Here is a 13,140-nt window from a genome sequence, read left to right as displayed (position 1 = left end):
CAAAAGATACCGGTATGGCCGTATTGTCTCAAATATATATTTATTTCTAAAATATACCAGTATTAACTGTAATACTGGTATATCACCCAGCCCCAAGTATATCATTTCATGCACATACAGTATATTGTACATACAGTATAACACAGGCCCGCTTACCCTGACCCAAGTTCTACAGTAGACACAGCCAAGCAGATGGCTACTCTATTATTTAAAAGAGTTTCATCAGGTTACACTATGCCCAACCGCAGCTCCTAAATTAAAGACATCTACCCCTGAGGCCCTGGATAACGTAGCGCTGCGGTCGGCAACCACAGCGGAGCCCAGCTCCTCTAAAACTCATGGCTGATTAAAGGAAACACACACATGCACACACTCACGTTGAGGTCTGTCTTGAGAGCCAGCCCCGGTGAGATGGCTCCAATACATTACATGGCTGCCGGTGCATGCACAGATGTCTGTGTATGTTATGTATGGCCTCTGAGAGAGTGAAGCATCATTGTGTACTCGGCATATGAAAGTCAAATCCAGCTACAATTTTGACCCTGCCAAGGCAAATATTTAGTGGTTGGGTAATGGATGCAGAGGAATGACCAGCAGTAGTCACAGGGTGCAGTAGAAATAACACAGGCGAAGATCAGAGAAGCCATGGAAATAAGTAGAGTGTGTTATTGTCCTAGGCTATTTTAAAACATTTTCTCTGAAGAAAGTCATTTTTGGAAAAGTAAAATATCTATTATTATGTTATTACTATAACAATGGCTTTCAGTAGCCCAGAACTGAACCAAGGCTGAGCAATCTTGTCCAAGCAAGTCCATCTGACTGATTTGATTTAAAATCATGACAAGCTAAAGAATACTGTTCCACTCCAATCCTGTAAGATGGGTTACAAAGTGAGTGCCAACTTTCAGACGCAGTAAAGTTTTTACGCTGCAGCTCCTTTTGATGGGTATTTACTGTTTAGTCTCAATCCATCTGGACTACACTGGCAAACATCAAATATAAAGTCCATGATCTGAACATTTATCTAGACCTAGACATTATGGCAGGCCTTTTCAACTGGCGGCCCTCGGGCCACATCCGGCCCGCCAAAGCATTTCAGTTAGCCCGCCGAACATCACCAAAATAGGCTTGATGAAACCATTAAAACTGGGGTTGTTCATGTATGCCAGGGGTCCCCGAACTTTTTGACTCACGGGCCGCATTGGGTTAAAACAATTTGTCTGGGGGCCGGGCTGTGTGTGTATGTGTGTGTGTGTGTGTGTGTGTGTATATATATATATATATATATATATATATATATATATATATATATATATATATATACATACATACAATTAGCTACCTGCTGCCACCTACTGATATGGAAGAGTATTACACGGTTACTCTGCCGAGCTCTAGAAAGCACCGACACTCAACAACGGCACTTTATTTTCAGAGTATAATTAGAGATGTCCGATAATATCGGCCAATAAATGCTTTAAAATGTAATATCGTAAATTATCGGTATCGCTTTCAAAATTATCGGCATCGCTTTCAAAAGGTATAATTTATGGCTTTTTAAAACGCCGCTGTGTACACGGATGTAGGGAGAAGTACAAAGCGCCAATAAACCTTAAAGGCACTGCCTTTGTGTGCCGGCCCAATCACATAATATCTACGACTTCACACACACAAGGGAATGCCATGCATACTTGGTCAACAGCCATACAGGTCACACTGAGGGTGGCCGTATAAACAACTTTAACACTGTTACATTTTTGCGCCACACTGTGAACCCACACCAAACAAGAATGACAAACACATTTCGGGAGAACATCCGCACCGTAACACAACATAAACACAACAGAACAAATACCCAGAACCCCTTGCAGCACTAACTCTTCTGGGACGCTACAATATACACCCCCCCAATACCCCCCCCGACCCCCAAACCCCGCCCATCTCAACCTCCTCATGCTCTCTCAGGGAGAGCATGTCCCAAATTCCAAGCTGCAGTTTTGAGGCATGTTAAAAAAAATAATGCACTTTGTGACTTCAATAATAAATATGGCAGTGCCATGTTGGCATTTCTTTCCATAACTTGAGTTGATTTATTTTGGAAAACCTTGTTACATTGTTTAATGCATCCAGCGGGGCATCACAACAAAATTAGGCATAATAATGTGTTAATTCCACGACTGTATATATTGGTATCGGTTGATATCGGAATCGGTAATTAAAGAGTTGGACAATATCGGAATATCGGATATCGGCAAAAAAGCCATTATCGGACATCTCTAATTATAATTACTGGTTTGCATAAAATATTTTTAACCCAAATAGGTGCAATTACATAATCTCCCACGACACACCAGACTGTATCTTATGGCACACCTGTGTGCCGTGGCACAGTGGTTGAAAAACACTGATGTAGTTGAATAGCCCTGCATTATGGCTTATCCTTGGACTGTCTGCCATCCTGTTCTTCAAATTTCACGGATATTTTACACGAGTATAGTGAATACAACTAAACAAAAACAATAAAGTAAAAAATAATTTAACTGTGCTGTGCAGGAAAAGTCCTCACCCTGGCCCGAGTTTTCCACGTCTCCGCGATGTGAAACAAACTTGCATAGAAAATATACATTTTTTAAAATATGCACATTCACGCAGACATGACATCAGACAGCTGAGACGAAAGGGAAGGAGTTTGTTTGCCCAAACTTGACGGAGGGTAGCTTTCAAGGCCACTGCTGTTTGTTACTCAACATACTGCGGCCATGTGACGAGCCTTATGGAAAGGATGAAGGGCGGGCGCCTCTCATCTTCCTCTATATGGCCCTCTTGCTCTCACCACGCAGCTCCCCTAGCTAGCTGAGCAGCGGTCGGCTGTCTGCCATCTGGCATCACTCGAGTACAGTGAGTGACTTTACCCGCCTTCTACCCTCTGGCTGGCGTTAGCTGGATCAGCACGGACCTGATTGCCGAGCATGACCCAGTGAAGATGGTTTCTAAGCCCTAATTGAGAATGTTAATGCAGCACCGAAACGCTGCAAAGGGTGTGTGTGTGTGTGATTGGAGGGGGTGGTGTTTAATCCCGGGATGGAGGAGAGAAGGGATAGAAAGAAAGACGCCAGGCACGCCCACAGGGATTACAGAGCGCTCCTATGGGGCTGAGCAGACAAAGGCTGGCAGGGACAGGGGAAGTGGATAGTAGGAGGAGAGGATGGAGTTAGTGGGTTTTATAGTAAAGTGCAGTGTTATTTGCTGACTGCTCACTGTGGCCATCTGTTGTATCTGTATCACCATGTTCTTTATCTTCCTCTGTGTCCCACTATGACCCTGACCTCATGTTCTTACTTCTAGCATTATCTCATCTCAGCCTCAGCTCAGAGTTTGCCCCTTTGCCAGGTCCTAATCGTATCCCCTTCTTATCGCCTTAAAGGCCTACTGAAACCCACTACTACCGACCACGCAGTCTGATAGTTTATATATCAATGATGAAATCTTAACATTGCAACACATGCCAATACGGCCGGGTTAGCTTACTAAAGTGCAATTTTAAATTTTGCGCGAAATATCCTGCTGAAAACGTCTCGGTATGATGACGCCGGCACGTGACGTCACGGATTGTAGAGGACAGTTTGGGACAGCATGGTGGCCAGCTATTAAGTCGTCTGTTTTCATCGCAAAATTCCACAGTATTCTGGACATCTGTGTTGGTGAATCTTTTGCAATTTGTTCAATGAACAATGGAGACAGCAAAGAAGAAAGCTGTAGGTGGGAAGCGGTGTATTGCGGCCGACTGCAGCAACACAAACACAGCCGGTGTTTCATTGTTTACATTCCCGGAAGATGACAGTCAAGCTTTACCATTGGCCTGTGGAGAACTGGGACAACAGAGACTCTTATCAGGAGGACTTTGAGTTGGATACGCAGACGCGGTACCGTGAGTACGCATGCAGCTGCGGCTTCCAAACATTTGATCGCTTGCCCGTACGTGCGTGCTGCTATGTGCATGTCACGTACGTAACTTTGGGGACTTTGGGGAGATATATGTGCTGTATGAACTTTGGGTTCAGTGTGTTGTGCAGGTGTTTGAGTTGTATTGGCGGGTTATATGGACGGGAGGGGGGAGGTGTTTGTTATGCGGGATTAATTTGTGGCATATTAAATATAAGCCTGGTTGTGTTGTGGCTAATAGAGTATATACTGTATATGTCTTGTGTTTATTTACTGTTTTAGTCATTCCCAGCTGAATATCAGGTCCCACCCACATCTTCCCTATCTGAATCGCTCCCACTGCCTTCTAGTCCTTCACTCTCACTTTCCTCATCCACAAATCTTTCATCCTCGCTCAAATTAATGGGGAAATCGTCGCTTTCTCGGTCCGAATCGCTCTCGCTGCTGGTGGCCATGATTATAAACAATGTGCAGATGTGAGGAGCTCCACAACCTGTGACGTCACACTACTCGTCTGCTACTTCCGGTACAGGCAAGGCTTTTTTATCAGCGACCAAAAGTTGCGAACTTTATCGTCGATGTTCTCTACTAAATCCTTTCAGCAAAAATATGGCAATATCGCGAAATGATCAAGTATGACACATAGAATGGACCTGCTATCCCTGTTTGAATAAGAAAATCGCATTTCAGTAGGCCTTTAAATCGCCATCAAATCTTTGCAACAAACTTTGTCTCCAAAGCAAATAAGCCTTCTTTATCTTGTCCTTCATATAGGTGCAGTATAGACGGAGCTGAGGACAAGCGCATCGTCAGCATCCAGATTGACGCCAGGGGTCACGCCTTGTGGGTTGCGTTCACCTCCTGTGTGGTTAAAGTACCGCTGTCTCGCTGCGAAAGGCATGGGAGATGCAAGAAGTGAGTTTGGCAGCCATAACAGTCTCATGCTTTCACCACATCAACAAGTGCTTAATGATTTTGTGTGTGTCGCTCAGGTCCTGTATCGCCTCCAGGGACCCTTACTGTGGTTGGGTGTCAGAAGGAGCCTGCAGACAAGTGGTTGACACTAAGTAAGTCACCACATTCACACTGTTTCAATAAACAATGGCTGAGTGGGACGAGGAGATCTTTAAATAGACTATTTCCCCTTTCTCACTGCGCGTTTATAGTCCCCTATTCTGCAAAATTGACTTTTTAATAATTTTCTGACAGTGTCCCTAGTGCCTGTTTATGATCTCCAAATGTGGGGAAAAATCTCATCTCCTACATTTTTTTCCTCCACTTTTAATAGAAGGGGCGCTCAACCGGGAGTTGTGGGTTTTCATGACATCATAGAGGAAAAACCTTCCTTATTGACATGTTACCACGTCTGAGCTGGTCAAAACTCATGTTTGTTTCTTTTGTAGACAAAGCAAAAACAACAACGTGTAACGATATATCAAGTCGTTATTGATCAAACCTTCTCCCCTCTTGACTACGTTTGGTTTGTCTACGGCGCTAAGCCTTTTGGGTAATGTAGTACAAACTCCGTTTCCATATGAGTTGGGAAATTGTAAATATAAACGGAATACAATGATTTGCAAATCATTTTCAACCCATATTCAGTTGAATATGCTACAAAGACAACATATTTGATGTTCAAACTAATAAAACAATTTTTTTTTGCAAATAATCATTAACTTTAGAATTTGATGCCAGCAACACGTGACAAAGAAGTTGGGAAAGGTGGCAATAAATACTGATAAAGTTGAGGAATGCTCATCAAACACTTATTTGGAACATCCCACAGGTGAACAGGCAAATTGGGAACAGGTGGGTGCCATGATTGGGAATAAAAGTAGATTCCATGAAATGCTCAGTCATTCACAAACAAGAATGGGGCGAGGGTCACCACTTTGTCAACAAATGCGTGAGCAAATTGTTGAACAGCTTAAGAAAAACCTTTCTCAACCAGCTATTGCAAGGAATTTAGGGATTTCACCATCTACGGTCCGTAATATCATCAAAGGGTTCAGAAAATCTGGAGAAATCACTGCACGTAACCAGCTAAGCCTGTGACCTTCGATCCCTCAGGCTGTACTGCATCAACAAGCGACATCAGTGTGTAAAGGATATCACCACATGGGCTCAGGAACACTTCAGAGACCCACGGTCAGTAACTACAGTTGGTCGCTACATCTGTAAGTGCATGTTAAAACTCTCCTATGCAAGGCAAAAACCGTTTATCAACAACACCCAGAAACGCCGTCGACTTCGCTGGGCCTGAGCTCATCTAAGATGGACTGATACAAAGTGGAAAAGTGTTCTGTGGTCTGACGAGTCCACATTCCAAACTGTTTTTGGAAACTGTGGACGTCGTGTCCTCCGGACCAAAGAGGAAAAGAACCATCCGGATTGTTATAGGCGCAAAGTTGAAAAGCCAGCATCTGTGATGGTATGGGGGTGTATTAGTGCCCAAGACATGGGTAACTTACACATCTGTGAAGGCGCCATTAATGCTGAAAGGTGCATACAGGTTTTGGAGCAACATATGTTGCCATCCAAGCAACGTTACCATGGACGCCCCTGCTTATTTCAGCAAGACAATGCCAAGCCACGTGTTACACCAACGTGGCTTCATAGTAAAAGAGTGCGGGTACTAGACTAGCCTGCCTGTAGTCCAGACCTGTCTCCCATTGAAAATGTGTGGCGCATTATGAAGCCTAAAATACCACAACGGAGACCCCGGACTGTTGAACAACTTAAGCTGTACATCAAGCAAGAATGGGAAATAATTCCACCTGAGAAGCTTAAAAAATGTGTCTCCTCAGTTCCCAAACGTTTACTGAGTGTAGTTAAAAGGAAAGGCCATGTAACACAGTGGTGAACATGCCCTTTCCCAACTACTTTGGCACGTGTTGCAGCCATGAAATTCTAAATTAATTATTATTTGCAAAAAAATAAATAAAGTTTATGAGTTTGAACATCAAATATCTTGTCTTTGTAGTGCATTCAATTGAATATGGGTTGAAAAGGATTTGCAAATCATTGTATTCCGTTTATATTTACATCTAACACAATTTCCCAACTCATTTGGAAACGGGGTTTGTATATAAACATTCACATCCTTGTTATGTATTCATATACTTGTTTAACTTTTATTTAACCAAGGTAAGACAAGAAGATTATAATTTGCATTGCCAACTGAGAAGCATTTACTTCATATGACAGAGATGTTGAAGTGTGTTAATAATCACTCGTCGTCTTTCATTAACCAAAACAATTTACAATTACACCAGTGGTGTGCCGTCAGGGCCAGCAAGGCCTTCTCTGCCGGCCTAACATAAATCATGATCATAAATTAATAAAAGTTGATTTTATTTTTAATTGACTTTCCATACATATATTAAAGTATTGATCATATTCTCTTCATGTCATATTAGGCTCCAGTGTTGCTGTTTTTGAGTTAGAGCTTTTATCCAATCAGAATTCAGCTACCTTGTTGCCAGCGCTGTGTGAATTCTGCCGGAGGCCTTCTGAACCAACATTAGCGGCGGCTGTGCAGTCTAAAGAACGGGGGACATTCAGTTAACAGACAGTTGTGATAGCTGTTGTTGACAGTATCCCATCTAAGTAGCCTTACGTTGAATGTGACTGTTATTGGATATTCACTTGTCACTCCTAAGTATCCAATCACAAGTTGTGATTCACGAAAGCAGAACGTGGCCCCGGAGCCATACCCGGCCAGCGGAGAAATCAGCGGTACTCACTTTTATAACCAACAAAGAAGCAGAGAAAAACGTTTATTAGGGGAAAGATATATATTAGCAAGGGTATTTTCAAGAAAGATATTTAAAGTGAAACTAGATCTTGTGAAACGAGGTCGGCCGACCCCGGAAACTAGGTAAGCTGTCCTGGCTGTGAAATGGTTTGCCTGCCACTTCCACTCGAATCAGTGGAACGGTACTGCTGGCTTATATGGCATTAAATGGCCATTACTAATTGTGAATTAAAATATATTTTTTCACATTCCATGTTTTTTTACAATTATTTTTGTTTTGACAGTACCACGTCCGATGCGGGTTTATTGATTTTTAAATGTGCCAAAAAATAGCCCATTTTGTACACTAGTGACGAATTGGGGTGATTCAATGCCCAGCAGTGCACAAGTGTGTTTCTGTATAGTATTTTTTTAAGACGTGGTCATGTGGCGACATAAATGATTGTATTTTGAGAGGTATTTATTGAAGTCGGACTAAGTAAGACATCCCTGAAGGCCAACGCTCCCTCTAAGGTGCGCACCTGCGCAATTCAGCACTTTTCACGCGTCCTCTGCGCACAACAAATCTATGCCGCGCAAAAAATCACATCCCACTGTAAACAAAATAAACAAATCGTTTGTTTTGTATGATTTTGCAATGCAACTGTGAGTAACAGGTGACGAAAGACGGCCACAACAGATAAAACAATGTTTGTCAACACTTAAATTATTGTAACGTCTGTGGAGACACTTAAAGGAGGACAGGAATTCCATCGGTCCCTTTATTTAGCGAAAGTGTTTGTCGGCCATAACCACACCGAAACAATGTGTGAAATACTTTTATCTAGCAAAACTGGTTGTTGTCTACCGTACAAACCAAGCCAAAAGCAACTCTTTGTCATCTGTTATATCAACAGCAGCCGCTTGCTCTCTCTCTCACCTGCACCAACACATACACTATGGCAATTAGCCACTGGTGAGTTTAAGGCCACACAAAAAGTTGGACAACTCCAACACTACACGTAAAGTGTAAATTTCAGGTCGTTTTACTATGACTCCTCAATCAGTGTGCTTATTCTACTGTCATTTGTTAAGAATGTTATTTTTTGGATATTAATCATGAAATGATGTTACAGGACTACATAATTGCTAATAAAAATATTTATTTTACGGACAGAAAGTTAATAAACACTTCATCTCATGCAACATGTGAATGTTTCAAGGGGAACTAAATGTGATCTCTGAAAGGGGTACACAATATTTCCAAAGCAGGACCCACACCCAGGCATAAAATACTACAGTGCATAGCTGATTAAAAAAAAAACAATATCTAAGTGGGCCAAATCACATATATTAGAAAATAATCTCTTGAAATTGACTAGTCACTTGATTATAATAATAAGACATTTAAATTGTTATGTCAGGTTTGAGACAAATGTGCTGCTGGTGTGACCACAGTGTGCACGTCTGTATTCCACTGAATGCTCAGGGTGTTTGTGCGTTTGCTCACACACATGAAAAATTAGAGGGAACATTGCTGAAGGCCAAGATGGGAAATGCACGGCCCGCCACTGAATTATACTATAGATAACTTTAAACCGTTCACAAATGCTCTTAACTTGCGGGTGTAAATGAACATAAATGAATGTTTAAGATGGACAAACACTTTTCAAACGTAAAATAAACATGGATAATTTCTGTTACTTGTGGATAACAGAGCAGATAACGAACAATAATGAAGCCTTTGGTGGTGTTTATTTCTGTAATTATAATTAATTATTACTAATATTAGTTCAAATAAAACAGTACAGTATTTTGGTGAATGAGCTAAAAATATGTGCCTTTACTGCCATCTTGTTTCTACTTTTAAGTCTGTGTGGTAGAAAACGAGCAAAACATCTATACAATTGTTTGCGTTTTAAGGTTAAGGTTACAAGGAGCACTTTAAGAATTGATAACACAATAACATTGGTTCAATGTTACTTGTAAAAAGCGTCACATTTTTTTTACTTTTCCCACCACTTTCTGAAAAATCTGCTGCAAATTCAGGCATTTTAGGCAATCTTAAAAAAAATCTTGCGGAACCCTGGTGGGACTGGTTATCTGTAGCTAGCTTCAGACAACAAATGTGACATTTTTCTGCAGTTACATTTATTTATTTATTTTTTTCAAAAGAAGCAATGTGGTATATCAGAGATCATTTTTTTCCGACAGCGAAGGTAAATGTGGCTATCACAATCACGAGGTACTTATGCGAGCTCACGTTTTTTTAAAGATGATATTTAACATCTCTGCTTTATTGTGCTCAGTACACCAGTTATGTATCTAAGTTGTTGAACATAAGCATAGTGTGTCCAGCATATTGATAGTGACACTGCAGGGCTCTCTGACAGGTAGATCCTGTCCTCTCCAAGGTTTCGCATAGTCATTCACATCGACGTCCCACTGGGTTGTGAGTTTTTCCTTGCCCTTATGTGGGCTCTGAACCGAGGATGTCATTGTGGCTTGTGCAGCCCTTTGAGACACTTGTGATTTAGGGCTATATAAATAAAATAAACATTGATTGATTGATTAATAGATAGACGAGATATAGTAAGTCACCAAAGGGTCAAATAATATTTGATTAAACTCTTAGTATTTTCAGAACTGTTCAATTCAGACATTATGATTTTATTAAATAACTGACCACAAGATAGCATAAAGACAATGACCACATTGTTAAAGTGAACATCTGCTTTATAATAAAATAACAAGTTAAATGCAGCCAATCATAAAATTTAAACACAAATAATTCACCTCACATAGATAGGAACTTTATTAATTTCTTGGGAAAGTTTGTTCAGGTAAATCCAAATTTCAGCAGCAAGTCGCACCAAAAATACACAAAAAGCACTCAAGGATAAATAAAAATAGGGTAACAAGTAACAAGTTATGTAGAATGATAGATAAAATACAGTAACAAATTATGTAAACTTTGTAAAAAAAAAAAGAAAAAAAAGCTGAATGATGAAAGTTGGAGAACCTGCTCTATCATTAAACTGTTGTGCCCAAGGACACAACAGCTGTAACTAAGATGGCAGAAGCGGGGATCGAACCTAGAACCCTCAGGTTGCTGGCACGGCCGCTCTACCAACTGTGCTACCAAAAAGGCAGGAGGCTGCAAGAGGCAACTTGCTGCCGATACCAATATTTTGGCACCGGTACCAAAATTATTTTGATACTTTTTGGTACTTTTCGGTACTTTTCTAAATAAAGTGGACCACAAAAAATTGCATTATTGGCTTTATTTTAACAAAAAATCTTAGGGTACATTAAACATATGTTTCTTATTGCAAGTTTGTCCTTAAATAAAATAGTGAATATACAAGACAACTTGTCTTTTAGTAGTAAGTAAGCAAACAAAGGCTCCTAATTTAGTCTGCTGACATATGCAGTAACATATTGTGTCATTTATCATTCTATTATTTTGTCAAAAGTGGTAGAAAATGAATTATTAATCTACTTGTTCATTTACTGTTAATATCAGCTTTCTTTCTCTTTTAACATGTTCTATCTACACTTCTGTTAAAATGTAACAATCACTTATTCTACTGTTGTTTGGATGTTTTACATTAGTTTTGGATTATACCACAAATTTGGGTATCAATCCGATACCAAGCAGATACAGGATCATACATTGGTCATATTTTAAAGTCCTCATGTGTCCAGGGACATATTTCCTGAGTTTATAAACATATTATACATTTTAAAAAATGAAAGAAGATGTGATGCCAAAAAATATCGACGTAATCATAGTAGTATCGACTAGATACGCTACTGTACTTGGTATCATTACAGTGGATGTCAGGTGTAGATCCACCAATGGCATGTGTTTACATTTTGACGCCGGTGAGCTACAGTGTGTAGTGAAGCATGTTTAGCTATTCCTCGTCCTGCAGGGATGATACTTGTAAGAAACTTACTTTTTTTGTCGCCATGGAGACCAGGATTAGTGATTTAGAAGTAGCTAAAACACTGCTGACTGGAGCTGGACTTTAGCCGCTAGCTAGCTAGCCATGTCTTAAAGCATCTCTTCCTGAGGGCGTTTCAGTGTTACAACTTCACCTTTATCGTTAGATTTAAGCCAAAATGTGTCCGTTTTCCCTTTTCTGTCTGCACACTGTGTCTGCTTGTAAGTACTCCGTGATTGTGCACTTGGGAACATGCATGAGAACATGCGAACAGGCTCCTCTGCTCGTAAAACCAGCAATGGCAGGACGACGGGGGCGCCGGGGACCGGTACTTTTCAGAGGCGGTATAGTACCGAATATGATTCATTAATGTCGCGGTACTATACAAATTCCGGTATACCGTACAACCCTACTGCCTCATGTTAGGAAAGTGCAACAAACTGAAACCTTTTTATCCAATTTATTAGATACAACATAACTTATGGAACCTTTAAATACTTATCTTGGCTCCACACTCTATTGATTCCATTGGCAAAAGCCGGTTTTATCAGACACTACCATGTTCTACATGGCTTTGTATTTTTATTACAACATGGTCGTGGACCAAGCTTAGCATTTTTTACTTTTTATCAGGTATTGTTCCGGCAAGGCTGCATGTTTGAATATGGGCTTTTCTGCGTTCAGGCCAGCTTCCTTCCACAGCCCAAAAAACACAACATACATACACTATATGTTAGGATCGTTTAAGACGGTAATTTCCATGAGTGATTATGTGAGGTGAATTGCTAACTTAACGTACTTTGAAGGAGAAAAACGCCATACAAGTGCACCCCATTAACCCTCGACCGGTCCACTCCACTTATCTCTTTTTTGGTCCAAGAGCAGAGTGGTTCAGTTGCTATGGCGATGAATGTATTTATTTTACAGGCGGGATTTGAGTGAAGGTTGCCTGTTTAAATATCAACACTGAATTGATCCACTTATTGAGGAAAACATGGCTATTTTTGAAGTGAAGTGAAGTGAATTATATTTATGTAGCGCTTTTCTCTAGTGACTCAAAGCGCTTTACATAGTGAAACCCATTATCTAAGTTACATTCAAACCAGTGTGGGTGGCACTGAGAGCAGGTGGGTCAAGTGTCTTGCCTGGAACCCTCAAGTTGCTGGCACGGCCACTCGACCAAACGAGCTATACCGCCCATTGAATGGCAATTAAATGGGCCGTTACCGTCAATTCTGGAAACAAATCTGAACTTCCTAAAATGGGATGGTTGTGTCATAAATGTTCTACAAACCCCGTTTCCATATGAACATTGTGTTAGATGTAAATATAAATGGAATACAATGATTTGCAAATCATTTTCAACCCATATTCAATTGAATGCACTACAAGGACAAGATATTTGATGTTCAAACTAAAACACTTTGGGGTTTTTTTTGCAAATAATAATTAACTTAGAATTTCATGGCTGCAACACGTGCCAAAGTAGTTGGGAAAGGGCATGTTCACCAC

At 40.6% G+C, this 13,140-nt stretch overlaps 1 protein-coding gene across 6 annotated transcripts in view; it reads left to right on the top strand.

Moving 5' to 3' along the window:
* sema6a (sema domain, transmembrane domain (TM), and cytoplasmic domain, (semaphorin) 6A) overlaps positions 1-13,140 on the top strand; it is a 358,331-nt gene that overhangs the window by 276,853 nt on the left and 68,338 nt on the right. For all 6 annotated transcript variants that reach the window (XM_061928359.1, XM_061928357.1, XM_061928358.1 and 3 more), the window contains exons 15-16: positions 4,717-4,857; positions 4,935-5,009. In XM_061928359.1, coding sequence (XP_061784343.1) covers positions 4,717-4,857; positions 4,935-5,009 — 216 coding nt within the window. The remainder of the gene's footprint in view (positions 1-4,716; positions 4,858-4,934; positions 5,010-13,140) is intronic.

Source organism: Nerophis lumbriciformis, linkage group LG33 (assembly GCF_033978685.3).
Source record: "Nerophis lumbriciformis linkage group LG33, RoL_Nlum_v2.1, whole genome shotgun sequence".
NCBI lineage: Eukaryota > Metazoa > Chordata > Actinopteri > Syngnathiformes > Syngnathidae > Nerophis > Nerophis lumbriciformis.
This window is presented reverse-complemented; position numbering and strand designations above follow the sequence as displayed.